The 26,136-nt window shown below is 40.5% G+C and overlaps 1 protein-coding gene across 1 annotated transcript in view; it reads left to right on the forward strand.

The window, feature by feature from the left end:
- LOC146694105 (uncharacterized) overlaps positions 1–26,136 on the forward strand; it is a 58,325-nt gene that overhangs the window by 16,745 nt on the left and 15,444 nt on the right. The window contains exons 3-5 of the mRNA XM_085430207.1: positions 19,498–19,561; positions 24,000–24,248; positions 25,596–25,656. Coding sequence (XP_085286333.1) covers positions 19,498–19,561; positions 24,000–24,248; positions 25,596–25,656 — 374 coding nt within the window. The remainder of the gene's footprint in view (positions 1–19,497; positions 19,562–23,999; positions 24,249–25,595; positions 25,657–26,136) is intronic.

Below are 26,136 nucleotides of genomic sequence, written 5' to 3' on the forward strand. Positions count from 1 at the left end.
ACAACCATTATAAAGAAATGTACTAGCCTGATGTATATCAGCAGGAAAAAAAGTAAACTGACTGAAAGCAGACACCAATCCAGCTTGCGTTACTACATGAATGGTCCGTGTGGGTGTTTAATCCCATTTTAAGTGGCGCCTCTGTAAACCTCTTTGCTCATATATATGAGCAGTATCAAAGTAGGCAAACTACCTGTATGGATGATTAGGTTAAAAGAATTGAAGAACTAAGATCTTAGTGGAACAGTGGATGTTGTGGATGTTGTGGATGTGTTGTCCTAGAGACGCCGCCAGCTGCCTGGGAACCACCAAGAAATTGTTTGGATTTGTGTGTGTTTATGCACGGATTAAGCCAACAAAGCGATGCGGGTTAATTAGCGAGTTTGACAGGTGCTCAAGTGAGATTTTGTTGCCTTTGGCTAATTGTTTCCCCCTGTATGAAGTCTTAAAGCTCAGCCAAGCTAACTTTTAATAATTTCCTATTACAATCAAAGCCTGCAGAGGAAACAAATTTAAAAACTTTTTAAATGCATATACTTAGTTACTTTCCACCAGTGAAACCAGTCAGCGGTGACTCTCAAGACATCAATAGGACACACAGACAGCGACGTAACCTGCATTCCTGCTGTGTGGGAGCCGAGCGGAGGGAAGTCAGTGGAGGGAAACCAAAGGAGAGGAGCATAGTCGGAGCTTTCTTTCTCCACGGAGTTTCTCTTTCACTCTTTCTCCGCCTGTCGTTTGTGCTCTCCTCTCTTTTGTCCCCTAATTGACTCTCCTTGCATACCTTCATGTGCGCTGATACTGTTGTGTGCATTGTACACACACACACACTTCTCATTTCTCCTTCTACGGACACAACTGAACACACAGATTGTGAATCCTAGAGGCAACCCGCACACACACAGATGGAGAACACAAAAAGGTTAATTCCATCAGGATTTGAAGCTTGTGTTTTTTAGAGATAAGTTAATAACTCGGGGGTAAACGTCTCGAGGGAAGCGTGTTTTAATGATTTCATTTGTGTGCAAATTGGATCGGGAGTAGGAGTCTCTTTATTAGAGGAGAAAAGAGGACCTTGATTTACATGATCACAGTGAAATTACGGCGTGTCCCTGTTTCTGCATGTGTCATTGTGTGTCACTGAGAGCAGACTGCAGGTATACTATCCTTTCAGTGTATAAGAAATGGCTTCCTTTCAGTGCCATCGATTTGTCCTTGTCTTTTATCTGTCTCGAACATTTCTCAGACATCATCTTTCTCTCAGACACACCCTGGCTGTCTCCTTCAAAATTACTCGTTGAAGACCTTTTGTTTTCAGCAATCGCTCCCCTTCAACCACATCAGCTCCCCGTAGACTACACGAGCGCATAAAGTTAGAGCACAGCTGTCATAGAGCCTCCGCTTCTCTCAGTGGTTTCCTGTGTTGCCAAATCTCAACAGCAGCAGCCACAAATATTTTGAGGCATCACATTGTGAAATGTCTGAATCTGAGCATGAATCCCTGCTGTGATTTAAACCCTGCCTCTAAAAACTCAGGTCTCATGAGCTACAGTATATTTACCTTATATCGGCTTGGATAAATCGTAGGGTTGTGTCAGAAAAAATCTCTATTGTAAGAAACAAATCAAACGTGCTGATCCATCCACTGCGGCAATCCCTTGGGAAATAAGAGAGAAGCTGAAGGTTATTTATATTTACTTTATATAGTATCTTCTTGATGTAGGAACATTTAAGGCCTCAGGCTACATCCACACTAATGTGTTTTCCTTTTGCATCGTTTTCTCTCCGCTTTGGCCTCCCGTCCACACTGAGATGGCGTTTTCCTCAAGGAGAAAGGCAGCGTTTTGAAAACGCTCTAGAAAACGCATACATTTCAAAACGGAGCTGCCCCGTCGCAGTGTGGACACTCAAAAACACAGACTTTCTAAGACGATGAAGCACTTTAGTCATGTGATGCAGTCATGTGACCAATTAAATAAAGATAGCGGAGGGCATTAAACAGCGGTTGTTTTGATTGCTCTCAATTTTGACAGCCCTAAAAAAGATTAACATCAGTTTGTACATGCTCCAGATAGATTTTCTTCTCACTCACATTTTCTCATGCACAGGACTGGAACGTAAGCGTTTTCGGCCGTTTCAATGTGGACGCACAACTCTGTGAAAACGACTGAAAACGCTAGTGTGGACGCGGTCCGTTTTCAGATGAAAACACCGTTTTCAAATCTATCTGGGCTAGTGTGGACGCGGTCCGTTTTCAGATGAAAACACCGTTTTCAAATCTATCTGGGCTAGTGTGGACGTAGCCTCAGTGATACAAGCCTACAGAGGCGGCAGTGGTCCCCGCATTGCCGCTGAAACCAACACATTTCAAAAGGTGCAGCTTTTACTTTGAAGGCAGAATTTCTCCTTTTTCTTGCACTTTTCAAATTTTCATTATCGCTTGGTGGGTAGTTGACGAGTGTTTCCAGACAAGTTAGTGTCATCCATGCAAACCTTTTGCAACTGTGGCAGCCTGCTGGAGGCCAAAGCAATCCTGAAGGGTTTTTTAGTGCAGAACTGTATTCCGCTTTGTGACCAATTTCACGCTAGAGAGTGTCAGCTACCTGCAGACTCCACTTGCTCACCAGCTTCTTTTCCCTTTCAGTCAGTGATTACCTTGCGGTCACTACATGGTATGTAGGCTGAGGGGCCTAACACTTTGGCCTTATAGGAAAGACATTACATAATAATTAAAGAATCTTGATGTTAAGAATTTAAAAAAAGATTTTGGTGACAAGTCCCGGCAAGCAAATATATCGTTAAAAGCTGAAAGTGGACATGTTAACATGAAAACATGGTCTTGGTTCTTAGTTGGCTTTCTCTAAGGTCTTTACACACCAAGTGTGCTTCAAAAAAACGACCAGAAATTCAGAACTAATTACACCTACATGTTTGTGAAAAATCCACCCCCACAAAGGCACTACAAAAAACACTGAAGGAGATATCAAGTGAAAATGAGCTGGTTCTGATGTTTCTGAACAAGAACATGAAGAAATGGAGATTGTCATCTGATTCTCACAAAAAGGCAGAATCAGGGAGGATTTCAGGGTTTGATCCAGGAGTTAAAGCTGTATCAAAACTGCATATTTCAGGATGTCAGTGGGGCAGTTTGAGCTCTTGTTGGCAGAGTTGGGACCACATCTGAGGAGGCAGAAGAATAATTTCAGAGAGCCGACTGACCTTGAGCAGCATCTAGCTCCGTGTCTGAGGTTAAACAGTATTATTCTACTATTTCAGTATATTCAGTGTATGTGTTTTGAACTACGAGTGCACTCGTTACCAAATGGTCCCTGTGGAACCAGAGCCTGTTTTTTTATATTTGTACATTTAAAGCATAACCAGTTTTGGAAATCTATGTATGCTCAGGAAAATACAAACAGGGTTGCTGTTTAGATTTTGCATGTTTACATTTTACTCAGGTTCATAAGTGCTGCAGAGAAGCATGCCACTTTTACTGTAGTGCAATGTCAGATGAATAATTGCAGAATTAGTGTTTGTTTGTTTTTTTAAATTTGCATTAGTGGAACTAGTATAGGGAGTAACTGGAATCCAGGATGCTAACATTTATCATGAATTCAGGGATATGCAAAGCTAGATTATCTGTGCTGCATGTAAATGTCTCCAATTTGATTAATCGTGGGACAAAGCTTGTAACCAAGAAATTCATGCTCATTTTGTCCCATCAGATAAGCCTGTGCTCTCTCTCTGCCCGACTGCTGGCGCTGCAATATTCTTCCTTCACTTTTCATCTGAAACGACTGCAATGCTTTTAAATATGTTAAAATTCAGTCTGCGCAAGTACAGCATAAAGCGTAAGTGGACCCACATGCTGGACACTGTATGTACGAACATGTAGGTGACTCATTACAGTGGGGCGATTGTGGTGCAAGAGTTGGGAGCTCGCCTTGTAATTGGAAGGCTGCCGGTTCGAGCCCCGGCTCTGACAGTCTCGGTCATTGTGTCCTTGGGCGAGACACTTCACCGGTGGTGGTCAGAGGGCCCGGTTCGGCAGTGTGCCCCAGGGTGGCTTGTGGCTACAATGTAGCTTGCCATCACCAGTGGGTGGATGACTGGATGTGTAAAGCGCTTTGGGGTCCTTAGGGACTAGTAAAGTGCTATCCAAATACAGGCCATTTGTCAGTTTTATGCTACCCCACTGATCTGCAGTTTGTGATAACATGACAAAAAGAGAGGATGCAAATGTGCAGAGAATAAATTAAATGCATTAAAAGTTAGAAATCCCTGATCCACAGTTCAATTCGCAGTTCAAATGGTAAATGGCCTGTATTTGTATAGCGCTTTTCTAGTCCCTAAGGACCCCAAAGCTCTTTACACATCCAGTCATCCACCCATTCACACACACATTCACACACTGGTGATGGCAAGCTACATTGTAGCCACAGCCACCCTGGGGCGCACTGACAGAGGCGAGGCTGCCGGACACTGGCGCCACCGGGCCCTCTGACCACCACCAGTAGGCAACGGGTGAAGTGTCTTGCCCAAGGACACAACGACCGAGACTGTCCAAGCTGGGGCTCGAACCGGCAACCTTCCGATTACAAGGCGAACTCCCAACTCTTGCGCCAGTTCAGTCCCAGGAAGAGACACAGCTCCCTTTTTGTTTGTGTCAGGAAGAGCATCCGGGATTAAAAAAAAAAAAGCCAAATCGAACATGTGGCACTGCACTGAACATGTGGTGTCTCGTTGTTAAAAAGCCAGCAGCAGACAGTGCTTTTTTTAAACTAGAAGAGAAACTTTGTAAACTCTCCAAAATGCACCTGCTTTTTCTTTTGTACCAAGTCAAAGTATCTGCTGTGAAAAAGGTTTGTGGCAAAGCTGTAATTTATCTCGCTTAACAGGTGTAGCACAAGAGTGTCACTCCAACTGTCTGTGCACGCCCCCACAGGCCTGTGAAGGGGACTAATCAGACACATTACGTGAAAACACCTGTGGATGTAATTACTGATAAAACTACTGATTGTAAGGCCTCGGTGTAATAATTCAAAGTGCTCCCCTCAAAGAAGAATGAGTATAAGCGGTTTTAGCAAAACAGGAGCAAAAGTGCCTCTTATTTTGAAACTGTCTCACTGCTGCCTTCATTCTCATTAAACAGATTAATTAACAGAGTAGTGCACAATTAAATGCAGACAATAATGCGTGCAGAACACTGTACTCATTTTGTTGTTGTTGTTGTTGTTTATTAAAATAACACTTTTTACTTTAATAATCTAATTAAAAGTGATCTTTACTGTAAAATCACAAAAAACCACAGCCAGTGTCAATGTAAGAGCTGCAAAGATGAGAAATATGCGACGAGTTATCGCCACTTCTGACACTTTTACTGTTTATGAAGACTAGAAATCTGAGACCATATAAACACACACACTAACAAGACATCCCACTCTCAGGCTCGTCCTGTTTTGTCACTCGAATTGCCATTTTCTGAAAGTGCAGGCGTGGATGTGAAGCGCGCAGCGGCTAGACAAGGTAATTTCCTGCGGAAGTCGGCGAGCAGGAGGGTTTTTTTTAGGGGGGGGGGGTGGGGGCTGAGGGCGCTCGGGTCTGGGTTGCGATGGGGCATGTGAGGGAGGAGGGGGAGGGCGGCAGAAAGTGTTGAGATTAATGGGCGAAAGGGTAAAGTTGATGTCAGCTCTACAGAGGAGAGGCTGAGTGAAGAAAAAGGAAGTGAGGAGGAGGGTGGTTAGTAGGTCATCTCAGAGGGGAGCACAGGTGTTTTGGGTGGAGGTGCGTATGTCGTAACCGCTTACGCACACTGCTGAGAGAATCATAGGCGGCAGGACGTAAAGACGGGCGGGTGGTGGGAGGACAGGATGAAGATGAGGCAGGGGGATGTGGAGGATGAGGACATGACATGTCAAGAGGTCTCTGCCGCTCTACGAGTTTTGAAGATGCCACATAATTAAGTAAAATAACCCCAGAGGAAGGAGAGCGTCAAACAGCAAGTCAGTAGAGATGCTGAGACAATCCTGGAAAGTAACTAAGTAGATTTACTCAAGGTCAACGTTCGGGTGAACAAAACCCTTTTTACTCCATAACATTTATCTGATCTGCAGATACAGGTCAGGTTGTTACATGAAAACATTGATGACACTGAACTGTTACCACTGTTTCTCCAACCTTTTTAGCTGCTAAAGAGTGCATTTCTCATCAAATGTTAAAATAACAAGCGGCACAATTTAAATAGCTACTGAAATTAGACTAAGATATGTTACACAGAGGCGTGCTCTGAAACCACCCATATTCAGGAAATCTGTGCCTTTAAAGATAATTACTTAAAATACATTCGTGAGGATAAGCAATACAATAGCAACCACACAATTAAGGTTGAAAAATCACTGGATTTTGTATTATCTGTAATTTCACACACAGTACCAGAGGGATTAGAATCCATTAATCATGATCCTCAAAATTTACAGTGTTACCTTTATGGAAGGAATCACACTAAAGTGCTTTGACTTTTAGCATGAATTCACTGAGTTTAACAAAAGGATTGTCTGACTGTTGAGGAATTACAGCCTTTTTTTATTCACAAATTCTTTCCTCGGTAATAAAAAGGTCTTGGAAAGTCAAGAACACTGTTGAGGAGTTAGATTTTAGATGTCACTTTGAAGTCTACAATCAAGAGATGTATTCATGAATACAGAAGGTTTACAAGCCAATGAAAAGTAATGGTTTCACGAACAAGAAGACCAGGTTAAAGTTTGCCAGAAATGATCTGAACAAACCGGCACAGTTGGGAGAAAAATTCTTTAGACGGAAGAAACCAAGAAGGAAAGAAACAGCTCATGATCCAAACCATAACACAGCATCTGTCTAACAAGATGGAGGCAGCGTTATGGCATCGGGACCTATGTCTGCTAGTGGAACTAGCGTTTATAGATCATGTGACTGCCGATAGAAGTAGCAGGATGAATTGTTAAGTGCACATGGCTAAATCTGCAAAACCAATCAGACAGCACTTCACTGTACAGCTGGATAATGACCCAAAGCGTATTTCAAACGCAAAAGAGTTTCTCGAGGCAACGAAACTGGATAGTTTTAAGTTATTAAATACAAACCTGAAGGCAGAGAGACCTACAAACAAGCAGCAGCTGAAGGGAGCTTTAATAAAGATCTCAATCGATGAAACCACATGTAGTGATGTGGATTCTACACTTCAGGTTTGTATGTTTGTAAAACTCTTAAACAGTCAGTGCAATGCTTTTGTTAGGCACTTTAAATTAAAGCTGAAAGTCTGCACTTCAGTCACAGCTTGACTGTTTGATTTGAAACCGACTGTGGTGCACCGAGGCAAAACCACAAAGAAAAGTGTCAGTGTCCAAAAAACTTGTGGACCTAACTGTATGTGTCCACTGTGACACAGACAATACTGACAGAGGGTGGTTTAGTTTAAGTGAAGATAAGTGACCTGGTTTTTATTAAGAAAATGACTTGACAGTAGATAAAAAAATGGATAAATAAAAAAGAGTCACTGTTACTTTTGATGCTCAAAGTAAATTCAGCCAATAACACTTTTGAGCTTTTATATTGTTTTCACTTGTGATTTTTTGCAAAGTGAAGGATCCGAGGACTCTGTCCCCCGCAGGAGGGCAAAGAGTTCGATGGAAGACTAGGTGGAGACGATGGGGTGGAGATGAGGGCAGCACTGGTGGACACATGGAAAAGAAGTGAGGGCAAAGAGGGGAAGATAAAGTCTGAAGCTAATTATATCCACAATGGAAGAAAAACAAGAGAGACGTCGAGAATGTGAGAGCAGAGACGTGTAATTATAGAGACGGGGTCATGAGAGCAGGGTGGGGTGGACCGCTTCACTCTGGGGGTCTAATTCCTCGTCTCATACTGTGTGTTTGTGTTTTCGTGTGTGTGCTCGTGTGTGTGTGTGTCTTTTGCACCTGAGGGCAGGGAGACGGTCGGCACTGGATAATATCCACAGAGACTTTTAAAATTCACAAATTAGCCACCGTGCCGTCACATCTCCCGCTCTCCTGTGCGCTCATTGATTCGAACACAGTGATGTCTTTTCTTTGTTGTTCAAGTCAAGAATCAATGTCTGTCGGGAGCTTGAGTGGTCAGATAACGTTTTATTTTACACTTCATTTAAGCGGGCGCAGCTCTGACGCACTGACCCCTTCCAGGTTTTGACCTTTTGTTGTAGCCTCTAAGAGGAATAACATGTTTGTCACATCTACTGTATGCGCTTTATCATTATGCAAACATGGAGCTGTGCTGCTGGAATAGTAATGGCATTGTTACTGTGGTTACCACCACTACTAATATATAGTGCAGGTGAGCTGACAGCCATCTAATCAAGCTTGTGCACTACTGCTGTCATGACAACCGTTAGCATGTTCATGTGTGAGAGTCAATAATTACTGGCGCTGGTGATGGGGCGAAGCAGCACATGTTCAAAGGCAGATTCTAAATATTAAAAGTTGATTGAAACATTGAACAATTTCCTCCGGCAAATGTTTAATTATTAGTGAGTCTCATTATTTTGTGTCTGTTTTAATGTGCTTTCAGACTTAGGCTCATTTGTTTAATTGCTGCATGCTGGCTTTACTTGCAATTTATGAGGTTGGACATGGGGGAAATATTAATATGTTGTGCTTTAGTATATTACGGTCCTCTATTTCTTTGGAAATAATTAAAGAAGGCAGCAAAAGATGATCAAATGGGTCAAATAATATAAATAATGTTGGAATCTAAATCATTAAAACACACCGTTAAAACAAATATATTTTACATTTTAATATTTTCCTCTAAACTATAACAGAAACATTTTTACTTTTCTCCTTAATAATAAATTGAAATCAGCTTCTCACTCTCTGGACATGCTGCATGCACAAGGACGTTCATCTATTATTATGCATGCTCATATGGAAAAAAATGCTAATATGGTAAACAAATGGAAATATTGCATGATAATAATGATATCTGTATAAATTATTAGATATTTGGCAATTTACAAATATATAGGAAAGCTAACATGTTGATGGGCTAAAGCAGCAGAAGACCACATTGAGTCCCTCACCCATCAGCTGAGAACAAGAGACTAAAGGTTCAATTTACACACGGGCTCACTATTTAGTATAACAATAAAAGAAGTATTGCCGAGTGATGAAGAGTCTCAATTTCTCCTGCAACAGTCAGATTGAGGTGTCAGAATTTCGCCTGAATGACATGAAAATATGGATCCATCCTGCCTCGTGTCAGCAGTTTAGACTGCGGGTGATGTAATGGCATGGGGGGATATTTTTGGCACACTTTGGACCTCTTAGGGCGTTTTTACACCTGTAGTTTGTTTACTGCGGTCTGAATCAGTTGATAAGTTTGCAAACTTGTAGCTATTGCCTGTGATTTGGTTTGCATATACCAGATATTTTTCTGGGTATTGTCGCTGCCCATGTTTATCCCTTTATAACTACATGGAGGCAGCCAATCGTCTGCTGGTTGCCTCTGTGAGGAAAAGGCAACATGTAACAAAGCTGGGGTCTTGAGCATGGCAATCAGTTCACTGCACTCAAATGGCCCACACAGTAACCAAATCTCAATCCAATAGAGCTTTGAGATGTGGTAGAACTGGAGATTTACATCGTGGATGTGCAGCCAATAAATGTGCAGCATCTGTGTGATGCTGTCACATCAATATGGACCAAACTCCCTGAGGAATATTTTCAGCACCTTGTTGAATCTATGAGATGAATAATTAAGGCCGATTTAAAGGCAACAGGGGGTCTAACCCAATACTAGCAAAGTGTACCTAATGAAGTAACTTTACGATATCATAGTTAGACTTAACTTTACGGGGTCTGGCTTTTATCATTATTTCTAAATAATTCCCACCTATGTTTCATGGAAATAACTATGCGTTGTCTCTAATTAAACAGAAAAGTGACTGTTTTAATTGGTATCCTCTACTTAATTAATTCCTGTTAATTACATGCAAAACCAGTCATGCTAAACATGAAAAGATGTGAAATTGTAATAAATCTGTCTGCAGGCAAACAAACTAAACTAGCTTCCTTTTAAATTTGAAATTTGAAAAAGAACATGGCAAATAACACTCATTAATTAACATCCCACTAATGTTATGTGAAAATGAGTAGCTGCTCCATTGAGTTACCCTGTTTTTTTTTTTTCTGTGATTAAACAGAAAAGCTGAGTATGCTGTGATGGCGGAAGTGAAAAAGTGCCGAGCAAAATTAAATGTAAATGTACACGAATGTTTATTTCACTTGAAAAATGTGATTTATTATGGTAAGTGGAGGAGTTGGTGCATTTCAGTCAGACTGCACTGAATTATTTTATCTTTCAGTCAACTTTCTTTTCATTCAACACTTTTTTTTAAAAATTTGAAGATATGTATGAATAGATTATATGCAAAGTAAATGTATACACTTGAATATTTATGTGAATTAAAACCAACTTTTTTCAGAAAAAACCTTATTAGAAACTCAACAAGCGAAAATAACAGCCTGCCATCCAGCAACTGTTTCTTTTCATACTGCTGACCCAAAAAATAAAGATTGTTTTTTGTGTGTTTTTGTAGAAAAAATCACAAAAACCTGTTTGTTGTCTAAAATGATAAATGACATGACATTTTATCTGCAACAATGCCGAATGATTTCAGGAGACAAATGAAAACACTGTATGTCGGAAAATAACATTGTCTTCCACAGTGTGTGTCAGAACTGCGTGTGCATGTACGCTGGCATGCGTGTGTTCGTGTGTGTGTGTGTGTGTGTGTGTGTGTGTGTGTGTGTGTGTGTCAGCTCTGAGGGGAAATTCCTCTCTCAGGGCTGGGAGTTTTTCCTGTCGTAGAGCTGTGTTTGTACAGCCTGGCTTTGTCGGGATATCCTATCCTGCCCATGTCTGAGAGAAAGAGAGGGAGGGAGGGATGGAGGGAGGGATGAAGGGGGCACTGATAAGGGCGAGGGAGGATGAGAGGTGTGGAGAGTCAGGACGAGAAGCTGGAGGGAACAAATAAGAAGTGGAGCAGTGAAATGGACAGCTAAGGATGGCAAACATTTTTAAACCTTTATTTAATAGAATTTGTCATGCATTGACGTAACATAGTCCACTTTAATCCTCAGCTTTCCGGTGTGAGGCTGCAGGCGAAGGGACTGTGCGAGACGACCAGACAGCCTGCAGCCTGAGGGAAGGGCCGATCTATCATCCAGACTAATTCTGCTGTTTTGATGTTGTCTTGCTTTTGGGAAACCCCGGTTCTCTCCAGCTATGCTAGACTCAAACATTTGGACATGTGACAATCAGAAAGAACATGCAGAGATACCGGGCTCAGATGTTTCAGAGAGGCTCGGTACAGTGAGTGAAAGACGGGAAGTGGTTTGGATAGAGGGACAGGGAAATAGGAGCAATTCCTTAGATGGACTGAATGTAGAGGAAATCGAATATCTCCCGTCTGTTCACAGGAAAACACACTGAACCACAGTTTAAGCATGCACTGAGACTTAAAGACAAAATCTTTGTCTGTCTTGTTCTGGTTATATTTAGGGAGGATGAGCTAAAATGAAATCCGAGATCCTACCAGGGGATGCAATAAACTGCAAATCACAGAACTGTTTTAAAATCTCAGGTCACAATCTTCAGTGAAGATGAGAGAACAGCAAGAGAAACACAATAGAAACAAGAAATTAAACACACGGGGTCAAGACTTGAAATTCTTAGTCAATCAGGTTTTCATTTAAATCTGACTTTTATCTCAACAGCTGATTATTTCTTCCAAAGAGAGATAAAGGTCGTTTTAGGATATAAAACGGGAGTCAAACTAAGAAGGGAGACCGGCTATTTCTCAGGCACAGAAATTTGTAAAAAGAAATGGTACTGATATTAAATTTAGGTGAGTTATGTCAAGGAGAAATATACATGAGAAGAAAAAAATGTCTTTAATTTTTCTTTCCTTCTACAGCATAAAATAGACAGAGGGAACAAGACCTGGAAGTCAAGAAAATTGTACCTATTTTAATTAGTCTAAATGCCTCCAATGTATTTCATTATTGGCTGGGGAAGGACATTGTTAGTTTAGACAAAGCAACACTGACAGAATAAAAGATGAATGTAGCCACGGCGACATCACCCCGTGGTCTGTGAAATCCTGTTTTGAAGACTCCTAATGAGAATTTTCATCATTGCAAGTCAATGAACATACCCCAGACAATCCTTCATTCGAAACTTAGATTGACAAAAATTTATATAATTGGCTTAACAATATGATAACAAATGAGTAACTGAGACCATAAATTCAATAGTATTCAATTCTCTGTACAGAGAGTACCATTTCCCCATAAACGTCTATTCTAACTTAGTGAGCAACTTAATATTATGTGGGAAACTTGCCACAATTAATTGTCAGGAGTAAGAACTGCAAAACAGGAGTGTTTGCAGTTGTTAAAGGAAAGACACTGTAATGTTGTTGTACATACAATGACAGTAAATAATTTCAACTTTAAAATAACAAAGGCTAACAGAAGCTAACAGTAGCTAACATAGACAAAAACAGCAGAATGCAGATTTATTGCTATGCTAAACTCCAACAGCATGAGTAATGATGGGAAGCCAATACATTGTTAGCTAAAGCTAAAAGTTAGAATGCTTTAGATATGATATCAAGTCAAAACTCTTTTGAGTCAGATATATATATTTGAGGTAATCTTGCCTTTAGGACTTTCTGCCCTGCTTTTTTTTGCTAATTACCTAGCTTTTAGCTCCTTTCTATAAAATAATCGTTTACATACTCACCTTATAAGCTGAAGATCACCAGTTTGATCTCAGGAGGAGACATAAAGAGCCAAAATCCTATATAGTAATATTTAGTTTTTGTAAAGTTAAATTAAGTTTAGGAGTTGACAAGGACAAGGACTAATGAGAAGGACTCTTATAAAAAACAGGATGACATAGGGAAGGCAAGACTAATAAATTAAACTACAAGTAATCTAATAAAATTAATTTTAAGTACTAACAGAAGCTAGAATAATAAAATAATATATATATATTTTAAAAAAAACTCAAATTAAATATGGACATACAGATATCAAGGTGAAGCTAAATAAAATCAGAAAACTATAATCAGTAACCTAACTGAGTCACGGGTACAAAAAAACGACCCAACATCAAAATAATTTATAGAAACAAGGAAAACCAAAGAACTCCCATAACAAACCCAAAAACCATTACAGTCAGGCATGTTTCACAAACAGAGACATCAGCATATTTTATTTAAGACTATTACTATTAGAAAAACACAAAGGAGTTAAGCACATGATCCAGGCTGACAGAAGCACAGCTGCTACATACAAAAAGAAGTATGTGAATGTGTGTGAGAGAGAGAGTGAGCGAGGAAAAGTGCAGCACAAATTCAAACTGGCAAGTGTGATGACGTACATGCAAATTTCAGATCAACAATAGCAACAGGTCAGTAAGTTCAAGGCTCGTGTGCTCTGTTTTAGGATTGCTGCAAAAAAACTTTAAATCATTTTACAGGTAAAATCAGTCATTTTTTGAGGGTTTTTTAAAATGGAAAAAACTATTTTGTACTAATAAATATATGTGGCTTAATATATCATTACATCTTCCAACTAACTGATGTATTATCATAATAACCTTAACGCTAAACAATATCCATCTAATGTTAGGATTTCATACTTTCTATCTGATAAGCAGTTTGACAATGCTAGATCCACTTCAAATAAAGTTTTACTAATGCCTCTTTATAGCAGCTAACAGAGGCTAACAGTAGCTAGTGGTGGCAAAATCAGTGGTTAACAGAGGCTAACAACATATAATAGTGGCAAAACAGCAAAGAGAGGCTAACAGAGACTAACAGAGACTAACAGCAGCTACAAAGAAGCTAATAGTGACAAAAACTGTCGCTAACAGAAGTTAACAGCAGTAAAAACAGCCCCTAACAGAGGCTAACAGAGAATCAAACAGGAGTGCTCAACAACTCACTTCAGTATCCCTGTCATTGGACAGAAATTAGCATCACTGACTTGTACTGGAATTCTTTCACATAGTTTTTCAGCCTTCTCCAGAGTAAAGACATGGATATTTATAGATAAGGTTAACAGCGGAGTGACAGTCTACACTCTCCAATGAATGATGGCCAAAGTTATTTGTCCTACAGTGACCACCATAGTTAGGATTACGCTCTCTATTTGGGAAGGTTAAAATCTAGTACTGTGATTTTACCGCCTGTAATTTTAAAATTGTTAAGCTCTCTTACTGTTGTGAGAGCAGATGACTCATTCAGGAATGGTGTCATTATTTTCCAAATGCCTAATTTCATGTGTTTTGAGTCATTCCTATCAACTGTCCACATCTCAAAAGCCTGAGAATCTCTGATTTTTCTGAGAAAATTCCAGGGTGATGATATAAATGGTAAATGGCCTGTATTTGTATAGCGCTTTGCTAGTCCCTAAGGACCTTCCGATTACAAGGCAAACTCCCAACTCTTGAGCCACGATCGCCCCATAGACATCTTAACAGGAAAACTGTGAAATTTTAGCACTCTACTGTTATTAGTTTGTTTATAAAAAACTATGCTCTTGTGGTAAAGTCAGGTGCCTTTTCAAGCTTTTCTTAAACAGAATTTTCTCTAGAGTCATTTTCAAATAGATATGTCTATATCAATCTATATCTATAATTTCTTCAGGTATATCATTCACAGGCCAAATACCTGCTGCCTTGATTTCAGGCATATGGAATTTCAAGAGTGTAGCTGAAGTTCAGCATCAAATAATGTGAGCATGAATTAGCTTGAAACAAAAGTAGAGGGTTAAAGCTTGTATCACAGATTTCCATATATGAGGTGTACATTATACTGCAACACTACAGTATAGTGTCACATCAGATGACTGGTCTTAAAGACAGTGTGTGTGTGTGTGTGTGTGTTTATATAAGTTTATTGTGATATTCCAAAGAAATCACACCATCATGAGCAAAACATTTTTTAATAGCAAACAAATAATGGTAGAGCTAAAATCTGGCAGTTTTTCTGTTAAGACATGCATCATCACCCTGGAATTTTCTCAGGGAAATCAGAAATGGTCGCGCTAGCTTGTGCGATGTAGGCAAGACAAGAATCACTAAGAAGTGAATCACCTCCATAACACTGAAAAAAAAGCTGTTTGCTTGGTTCCTTATCTTGCTTCTTTATCTTGTTAACCTGATATGCTTATATGCATTTTATCATCATCATAAATATGCAGCTTTTCCTGAAGACTCCAGGAGGTTGATTTGAAAAGTCACTTGTAGGTCCTAACATGAGGCTTCTTTGTTTAGCTGTGGGTTTCTTTGGTGTTGTTGTCGTTGTTTGTGGATTTTCTTTGCTTGATTGATTTCGCCTGTGTTACATCATAAACATGTTATATCATATATAAATCATATAAATCATGGTAATGTTGGTCTCAGGACAACAGACACTTTGAAATGGAACATGTTTTTCTTTTCCTGTTTCTAAACACACACACACACACATCTTGTCCATTTGCCAGTTCCTGCTATCATCACTTTGGTCATAATCACCACAGGCCGCACAAACATTATATTAAAAGGTTGTTTGTGTAGGGATAAAATAAAAATATCACTTTTGTTTGTGTTGTTTGTGTTTTTGGTTTTTTTTTTTGTTGGGGTAGGAGGTTACTTTTCTCGATCCTGGCCCCTAACAGCTTTAGTCTTTGCGACATCTTCACCAAGTTTCTGTGGCGTGACTGTGCATGTTTTGGAAAGACAGTTAGGAAGTTTATATTGCTGTGATAATATGAATCCCTACGGACACAATTGTTTTAGCTGTTGTGACTTTAACTTGGCAACCATGGTTAGTTTGACCCTTGCTGGCTGCCATAAAGAACAACAGACCTCAGTGCAGATACACCCTTCCTTTATCAGAGCCTGGATTATAAGTTTGGATGCATGCAATTGTGGGAGGTGAGGGTGTGTGCTTTGCAGGCAAGTGAATAAGTTTTTGTCATAGCGTTGGAGCGAGAGTGTTGGCAAAAAAAAGTGCATGGAAGGAAGGGTGAGGGAGGAGGGAGGGTGATTGTAAAGATGATAAGGCTGAGGGGGTGTGTGAAAACGCTACCAGTGCATTTTATAGGAGTGGACAGTTCATCACAGTTGTCTTCCTAGTCTCAAAGCTCCACCTCCAGCATCATTTTTTTTTATCAAACTGCTGCTGCAAAGATGTGTCAACCTTATCTTCTGGGCAGTGCTGAAGAGCAACCAAGTGCATTTGCTTAGTTTCACTTGAATATTAAGTTTTGAGGTAGTTCATTAGCTTCATGCTGCCATAATTGATCTTTATGTAGGCTATAATTTGTTTTTGTTTTTAAATAAATAAATAAAATAAATAAATAAATAAATAAATAAATAAATAAATAAATAAATAAATAAATAAATAAATAAAAATAATTACTATAACCTGCAAAGGGTGACCAAGAGATTGTGTGAAAATTACCCACAACAGTTCAAAACCAAAACAAAAGTATTCACCACTTTGAAAAAATGAAAATAGTGTTTCTATACAAAGACTGAAGCACAAATTCCTTGGACAGGCTGCACCACATAGGAAGCCACATTAATTTTTTGTTGTTGTTGTTGTTGTTGTTTCAAATAAGTTCAAGAAGATGTACCTGTTTGTAAACATTATTGTGCTGTAAAGTTGGACTTTTTAACATCAGAGTCAATGGGGACTGATGCACTTTTGGCACCTGCCTCCAGTGGCCAATAACGGAACTGCAGTTTTTGGCACTTCCTGGCTGGCTTCATTTTTCAGTCCTGTAGGTTGCTGCTTTGATAGTAGTTTGTTCCACACAGAGTGTGACCACAAAAACACGCATGCCCATAAAGTGCAAACAATACTTGTTACCATATACAGAAAATGCGTCTATTTTAAATCCCAAAGAGATTCCATCCAAGCTGTAGTACCCAGAGTGTGCCTGTGCAGGTGGGAGAGGACATACAAACTCCACACAGAGAGGCTTCAGATAGATTGAGGATTTGAACCCAGGACCTTCTTACTGTTATGTAGTGGTGCTAACCACTGTGATAGACTTGACTACACTATTTAAACAGGGAAAGAAAACATGACTTTGTTTTTTCCTTTTATTCAAACTGAATGAGATAAAGGAAGCATTTTCATCGGTTTCAGCTCTTCTGTTTTAGCCATCATAGCAGAATAAACCCGTCTCACCTTTACAGCTACAGCAAGAAAGGCAAAAGCCCCCTTATAGGTGATTAACACAACTGGCCCAGAAAGGACTGACATAAAGCACGGTCCTCTGAACAGACATATAACAAACAATAACCAGATGTATTTAATGAATGCCTTTTCCCTGTGCAGCTGTGAGTTATAAGATAGCTCCCTGAACTGGCACTCTGTCACTGAAACCCCGTAATATAAATGAATTTAAATGATTGTCGCTGGAGCCTTGGCTCTTACACATTGCTGGCTCGGTATAAACACTCCAATAATGTCATATAAAAACACATAATAACATAATAAGAGAAATTTTGCTGTGGAATGGATACTTTTATTGTTAATATTTTAAGCACCATTTGCTGATAAAACTGTGTGTGTGTGTGTGTGTGTGTGTGTGTGTGTGTGTGTGTGTGTGTGCAGGATATCTAGTTGTGGAAAAAGTACACAACTGTAACGGTATTTCACTTAAACTGAGGATGTGATTCATTCTTCCAGCACGGATCTTGTATGGAATTAATTTCATAAAAAGTCGTCTCAAGATCCAACAGTGTAGCTGTGAGCTGTAATTCATGAATACCAAACATTGCTTCAGGTGAGAGTTTTAAGCCAAAGCCTAATGAGTCCAGCTGGTCCATCTGTGGGTTACCCACTATCTCCCAGGCTTAATGAACTGCCCGTGAGCCCTCTGCAGCCCAGCACATCTCATTAGCGCCACGACATCCAAGTATAGTGTGTGGGAGTTCACCCACTTACTCAACTACCATTTCTTATCATATCACATCAGTTCTTTTGTCTTCTCCTTTAATCATCTCTCTTGTATCATCATCCGTTTGGTTTCACCTCCCTCTGACCTTTCTTCCATCTTCCTCCGGGCGTATATCTGAATCAGAGAAACTCCAGGACGCCTACAAATTATAATTATTCTACCACAGTGGCGTTTTTCCCCTGCTGTACCTTTCTGTGCCCTTTTCTTTACATATCCCCCAAGTAATTATCCTCCCTTCCCCTTTTCTCTGTCCTTTTCTCTATCTGTACCATCATTTGGTTCACCTTTTCCTCCCCTCTCAAACACACTGGATGCTCTTCCTGACTCAGTGCTTTCCGCTGCACAATTTTCGCTCCCCTAACATTTTGCGCCTTCATTGCAACCCTTCATCTTCTCCTCTGCTCTTCAAATGTGCCTCTATCTGCCTCGGATGTTTTTGGGCCGACCTACCGCACTTAACCTCTCCCTCACTCGGTCACCTCCGGTGCCCATCACCTGCTTCCCATCCATTTGTCCTGCAGCACCTCACTTCCCACTCCCCACCCGGGCAGTGCTGTCCCTCAGCAAAGACGTGACCACACATTCATGTAACCCTTTAGAAGAACCTTACCCACAATGCACATGGTGGAGCGATTTGCATGACAGGCAGTGGTGCATTTCGCAGAGGGAGGGATCGGCCGGTGAATGTACAGAGATAGAGAAACCCATAAAGGGAGCGAGAAGAACTGTAATGTTGGTTTGAATTATTCATAGCTGGTCTATAGGATGAATAAATGCATCAGGAAAGGGGAAGACACAAGGAAGAGCACCTGTTATCTATCCAGAGTGTGTATCTCTGTAAGCCCAAAGTCATGTATGCTCAAGTCCTCTGCTACTGCACTATGAGATAAGAGTATATAGGCTGGCTATGTGTCCACTTAAAGCTCTGAATTTAATTAAAGTGTATTACTAAAGCTAGAAAAAAAGGGTGCACGTAACAGTCATTGAAGCGCCACACTGACTCCACTACAGTTATTACATTTATATCAGGCCAGACACCAGAATGGAGTGAAGTGATCAGCCTCACATGAAGTCAATGACAGTCATTTCATCTTCCCCATCAGGTCTTGTTTTTGTAATGAGCGAGTTTGTGCCTGAGGTTGCCAATAATCCTTTCCATTTTTCAGCATTCATAGCCTACTCAGCAAACCCATGTTTACACCGATGCATTTGTTTCTAGGACTGTTTAATCGTGAAAGCTAAATCCTGATAAAGACCAAAATGACACAAATTTCTTGGATTAAATTTGAAATTGAAAATTGTGAGCTAAAACATGTTCGAAAGTCTGAGAAAAGAGCCTGGAAGGAAGGAGAGAACAATTTCTTTGTGTAATTTAATTTTTTTTATTTTTTTTTAAAACCCTCTGCATGTCATCACACTGACTGTGTTGTTTCTGTGTTTTTTTTTCCCACAGAAGTCATTCTCACTGGTGTTGGAGGCTCTGGATTATGACAATGACACATCGAGTTCAGTCGAAGGTGTGTTTGCACATACTTGCGTTCCTTTTTATTCATGTGTAGTCAGGAATGTAAATAAAAGGGGGGCTGAATTAAATAACAATAAACAGAAGGAAAGTTGTGAGGGTGTTATTATTCCCCTCATCCTCACACATGTCATGTTTTGAGGTTTGAAGCTAGAGAGCCTTTGTAAGATATACCGTCATCGCTTCAAACACCATTAAAGTGTTGAAGGTAAGTGACACGTTTAAAAAATGGAGCCGTCTTTACTGCATTTCCAGCTTTATCTTATCAAGAAAAGAGTTACTTGTGAGTTTAAATATTAACAATCAACAGTTTTATAGAGGAAAACAACACGGGTGCTTGTTTATGAGCGTTTGCTGTCTGACATGATGAAACAATGTGAAAATATCCTTTGTGTCTTAATGTCTGTGATCTAATGAGTTTAGTGGGCCTTTTATCCAGACCCTTTAATTTCCTGCTCATCTCAGTGCTGTTCCTCCTCATAATCGGGAAAAGCTCCGTGACAGGGAATGTGAGCGGCATGCTATAAAAAGCAACACACATACACACACAAGCACAGCCAGACAGATGTTTCTGTGCCTTCCTCATTCCTGTCATGCCACAATCCTTCCTTTGATGGACCACTGCACTGCGGTCTCTCAACCTCGGTGCTACCCAGAACATGGCTGATAGGATGAGAAACTTTTCACCTCACATTTCTCTTTCGCCTTCCGTCTCTCCTTCGCTCTGCCCTCCAGCGACGCTCTTACATCTTGTTTGCATTATCTTCCGTTTCCACCTGAGCTCCTGACAGCCCTTACATTGGGCCTAAAGCTGTTCACTAGGCTGACAGCTTAGCTCAGCCCAAACAGAGGCGTTCGGTAGCAGTCTGAATGGACTTAGCGGGCCGTGCTGCAAATCAGAAAGGATTACCGAGCATAACTGTACCTTCTGAAACGGTTCTTGGAAATACCAAGAAAATGTGATGTGCTATGAGCACAGACGGTGTGACCTTCACAGAGTTTTCTTCAAATAAAATGTAGCTTAAGTGTTAATGTGCAGGGGCGTACCTTGATCTGTTAAAGGATAATTCCCGTTGGTTACAACTTTGGTCTTTGGCCTTTATGTTTTTGTTGAGTATACTGACAAGTAACCGTTTAGATAAGGAAACACGATGGTATCACAGCAATGAAATGAGATCAGTCAGACTATAAAACTTCATACATGCCTGCAGTAGTTCACAGTAAGTAGGTAATATGCAGCAGGTTTTGGCACCTTTATTTGGTTTTATTTAGTTTCTTTCAGTCGTTTTACATATTCTCTATCCCGTTTTATGTTTATTTTGAAGGACACAGTCTTTTATTTAACTTTATTGCACGACACAGACATATAGACCTGATGGAAACACCTGTCACTACAACAGTGAAAATCGAATAAACAGCAAACTGCAGCCTCCTGAGCAATCATCAAGATGAGTAAACGCGCTCTGTAATAACCAATAATTTAATGGAGGCTGGAAATTTTGCAACACCAGGCTGCATCAGCTTTAACTCATAAGTCAGTGACTGAATGTTTACAGAAAGTACGATTTCACAACAACATACAGGATAATATACTCAGAAAATAAACATGTCATTAAGTACATAAAGAAAAAATGAAAAGGCCTGCGTTGATCTTTTGGGCCTTGCAGTTCTTGTAACATCTAATTTCTGCAGTGCTGCCATTTCCCCAGATTTCAAAGGGTTTTCTAGTCAACAAAAAATGTATTATTTAATTCTTGAACTAAATTTTCCTGCTCAGAAGTTTTGCAAAAGTGCCTTTGTTACTGCGTTACTGCCACCAGGGCAATAGCACAGAGAAAACAGTTTCTCACATGCTGTTGGATGTTTTGTGTACGCACCAAACATCAACCTCCGGGGCTTTAAATAAAGCTACAGCCTTCATAACACAGTTACAGTGCAGTTTGTTTATAACTCACTAATTAAGGCTTAAAGTTAGGAGCAGGTCTGCTTTAACTGACAGATGGACGCTGACACAGGCTGCTGCTTTTCCCAATTTGCGCTAATTAGTCACTGAACTAGATTTCTTAATCGTGTTTGTGCCTTTAATGAAATAATCTGAGGAAATAACTTGTATAAATCTGCGCTTCACTTTTGGAGAGTCAAATTCCATCCATCCATACATTCGTGCATTTTCTGCCACTGTCTGCCACAAAAAAACCAACATGGCTGTTGTCAAAATCCTAAATTTGAAGCTTTAAAACAGGGCTTCTGTACCAAATGCTTATAGTAACTACGTTCATCTCTTCCCCCTCACAGAACAAAAACCCCACAGGGACATTTGTAACTTTCTCAGCGAAATGTTTCAGTAAATATGAATCATCTTAAAATGTTTTTTTTCCCATGTTCTCCTTCTGCTCCCGTATTCATTGGGTGATTTTGACAGCATACTTGCTGCTGTGCTCCCCCGTGTTTCAGCTGTACTGATGTTACACCCACAGCCACAAAACTGCGAAAGCGGAATTCAATATTAGAAGCATTATAATCTCGACCAGCTTGTCACCAAAGTTCAAGACACATGTTTAGACTTAGTCCCCCATCCATGTGAGAATAGTTTCACTGGGAGTTTATACTAGAATGAAAACTGAAAATAAACATAGAAATGTCATGAGAACCCATGCACATCAAATTAAAAAAAACCTTCAGCTGATCTATTGGCTTCCACAAGGCTATTGATTCAAAATGAAGTCACAGGGAGGTGTTTTCTCTCCTGCAGTGTTTTCTCACCATTGTCAAGGGCAAGCACTTCACAGCTAATACAAGACAGTAGGGGGACAATCTCCAGAGACAAGAAAACGAGCTTTTTTTTAACTCCCTGCAGATACAATCTCTGTTTCTCTGCTGCTTATGTTTCTATAAAGTGTGATTTCAGGAAGAGCTCAGGGCTTCTTGTTTCAGCTGTTCTGCCATCAATCTTTCTGTCTCTTGCTCTCTCTCTTTTTTTAGGATGCCCATTAGCACCAGCCAGAGAGGCTATTCTTCCTGGGGTCCTCCACACCCCTCACATATTATTGTACCATCTTCTCTAATCACGTTACTGCGAAAATTGGGCTCTGTTACACACCTTCCCTGCTGTGCTGAATGATAATTCGCTTACTTCTACTTCTTTTCTGGAAGAGAAATGGTGATGATGAAATTAACCCCCGGCCATGCCAGAGTCATAAAATAATGAAAAACCCACAATGCACTGCAGTAGCATAATGAGTGTTTGTGAAACGGGGCCCTCGAGTTTGACTACAGGCGACGGCAGAGGAATCGAGCAGCGGCCGAGCTAACAGTCCGCTCAACGTCCGCTCTGTTCCCATCCCATTTTTTATGCTAAAACACAGACACAGACACACACACACACACACCAACCACTGTGTATCCCTGTTTTCATTCCTTTGGGTCAAACCGCAGTGATCTCATCTCTCCATCAGGCAGTTTGTTATGTGTGTGTCCTAATAGCTGCTTCCCTTCCTCTTTGACTCTGTTTGCCTCTGGCAGAATCTCTCTCTCACACACACACATGCACACACTCGCACATTCTGTACACTCAGTCTCTCTTCACTGCTGACATACTTCCAATGAGGCTTCCTGTTCTGTCCTCCTATCATGCAATCTTTGCCTGTATCCTCACTAGCATCTCATAGATACACACATGGCATATACACTGAAACAACACACAGACACACTCACACCTATTCTGAGTACTGTGTGTCTGTTAACACCCTGTCAGAGAGCAATGAAAGTGACTTGGGGATACCAGTGCCTCTGGGAAATCCCCTCCGGGGTCAGGAGCAGCAGCCACTGCCCCGCTGTTGCCCTGGGGCTTGTCTGGTCCTCTCTCTGCATCTCCCCCTCCTCTCCAATAGCTAATCAAATGTTAAAGAGCTGCCTCATAGGGATGATCCCTTGGATATTTGTGGTGTCTCACAGCTCTGCAGAGCATTTTAGAGCCTCATTGTTTTTATCAATCCCACAAATTCCAACATCCAGTGGTTTTCTTTTGTTGTTGTTTTTTTTTTTGTTTTTTTGGTGAAATAGCTCTCATAAATCACCTGTACACAACCTGCTCGGCACAAAATGGCAAGCACTAAAGTTAGTGATGCACTGGTGGGTAACTTGTCACATTAAACAGCTAAAAAAACAGATATTTTTCTTAGTGGGTGATGGAAAAAGAGCCAGACTCCATATGATGGTAATGTTGCTCCATAACTGCTCAATGTGTTAACAGGCGACTATTTGATTGAACTCGTGCCATATCAGCTTTGATGCTAATAATGTTAAGGAGTGTTTAGATTTATCTTCTGAATGTGGACACAGTTCCTCCTTCCCCAGATGTTTGGCACCCTTTGATTTCCCAGTGTCAGAACAGCAAACAAAAGAAAGTATTTCTTCCTTCCTTCCTCCCTCAGGTCAGTTGATCGAGCGAATCCTGCTCTCCTCCATGCTGAACCCCGGTGAACAGTGGCAGACTTACCGTTACCACGGACGCTCTTTCAGCCTGGAGTACCGACTTCGTTTCCGCTGTCACTCCAACTACTACGGACCCTTCTGCAACAAGTTCTGCCGAGCCCGCAATGACTTCGTCGGCCACTTCAACTGCGACCAAAGCGGCTCCAAGGTCTGCATGGAGGGCTGGACGGGGCCAGAGTGCAAAATAGGTAAGAAAAGGAACACAAAGGAGTCCACTGGTGTTTCCTCAAAGTTGTGCATTTGTTTGTGTGTGTATGTGTTTTTAAAAATCCAGTATTTGTCACTACCTCATTCAAATATTAACACGTAATCATTTTCTTCCTTCAATCCTCAACAAGACAATGTTTTTGCCAAAAATGCTCCCTTAAATACTAAGTAGGTATTACTGTTACCATCAACAATGGTAACAATTAAGTTATCCAGTAACAGGGGTACAGCATTAGAAAAATAAACCCAGGCTTAATGTTTGCTGCGATGGATTACACTACTAAAGCCTGTACTGGTGGGAAAAAAAACCCTTCAAATTCCTCAACACACAAACATATTTTGTAAACTGCCCAGATCAAAGAAGTCAACTAAAAATATTGGAGTCTGTCTCACACACACCCTGTGCAGGTTTGCCAGTTAATCACAGGGTCACAAAGACCCTTACTTCCACTTCAGAATCACTAATAATCTAACACACGTATCTTTGGAGTCTAGCAGGACTTATAAAAAGAAAAAAAATCCCACACAGATACAGGTTAGATCATGCAATCTTGACACAGAAAGGTCCCACCCAGCCAGGAGATACAAACACAGAGCCTTCTTGACCTAACCTGAAGTTAATCAAATTTTTCTTGAGATCGTCTTTGTTTTCCTGTCTAACTTTAGTCTTTGAAACTATTTAAAACTATTATTGTGATTAAGGTTTTGTGGATATGTCATCTAAATATTCACACACAGCTTTAATAGCAATCTACAAGGTGAGAACAGGCCTCATTAATAAGGAATAACCGCACACGTGCTTGTCTTAGTGTTAAAAAGACTTCAGGCCATTACACGGTTGCTCTCTGAAACAGTCCATCAGCAAAGACACGCTGGCTACCTTCTGTGGTGAGGGTGTGGAGGATTATTTTGTGTGACTCATCAACTGAGCGCCCTCACTCTGTGACCTCGGAGCGCTGCCATCATGTTGCAGCGGTTGAACTGAGTGAATGGAGGAAGCCAGAGTGGAAACCATGGGAACCCTGAAGGACACAGAGCTAGTTTAAGGACATCCTGCAACCCTGCCCATCTCACCCCTTTCTCACTTCATCTGACTTCCTCCTCGACACGACACTGATTGGACTGCAGGAAGGCAGGAAGCTCGCTCTGTTACCCCCTGCAGGTTACTGTTGATGATGAAGTTCAGGGCGTTTTCAGGGTTAATTAAAGGCATTTTTGACCCTGATATGATGTGGCAGATACTCTGACGCCATACACGCGTCTACTCCATAAAAAAACATTGTGTCATGGTATGATTCCAACCGTGTTTTGTTTTTTTGGCTTTGCAGCGGTGTGCAGGCAGGGCTGTCATCAAACCCACGGCTCTTGCGATGTACCTGGAGAATGCAAGTAAGTGTATACTTGTACCGATATAGAAAATTGGAAATATGAAATATTATTTTGACTGTTACAATATAAAAATTGAGTAATGAAAACTTTAGTCAATACCAGAAGATGACAAAAAATGTGATTTTATATGAGCAGGTTAACTTTTTAAACCAAACCCTTCAGTCATTCATTCATAAATGGCCAGCCAAATTAATGGGAGTTTTTCTTTTAATATACACTAACCTTATGTTCAAAGCATTCTGGTTGGAACAAACAGCCAATCAGGAGAAAGGTGACTTAAATATGATGAATTGAGGGACTCTACCAAGTTCAATCCAAAAATAATGCACAAAGCTGTAAATACACAAACTTAGTTCCCCTGTAAGTCCAGCAGTAGTGTTGTGGGTGTAGATTTAGTGAAGCTATTACATTAGAGGGATCTATTCTCTCTACAGATAAATTAACTTCAGTTGTAAAGTGGGGCTGAATGTACACTATATC

This window comes from Copadichromis virginalis, linkage group LG14 (assembly GCF_057382275.1).
Source record: "Copadichromis virginalis isolate Kocher_CV1m ecotype Utaka linkage group LG14, C_Virginalis_male_GT1.1, whole genome shotgun sequence".
Taxonomy (NCBI): domain Eukaryota; kingdom Metazoa; phylum Chordata; class Actinopteri; order Cichliformes; family Cichlidae; genus Copadichromis; species Copadichromis virginalis.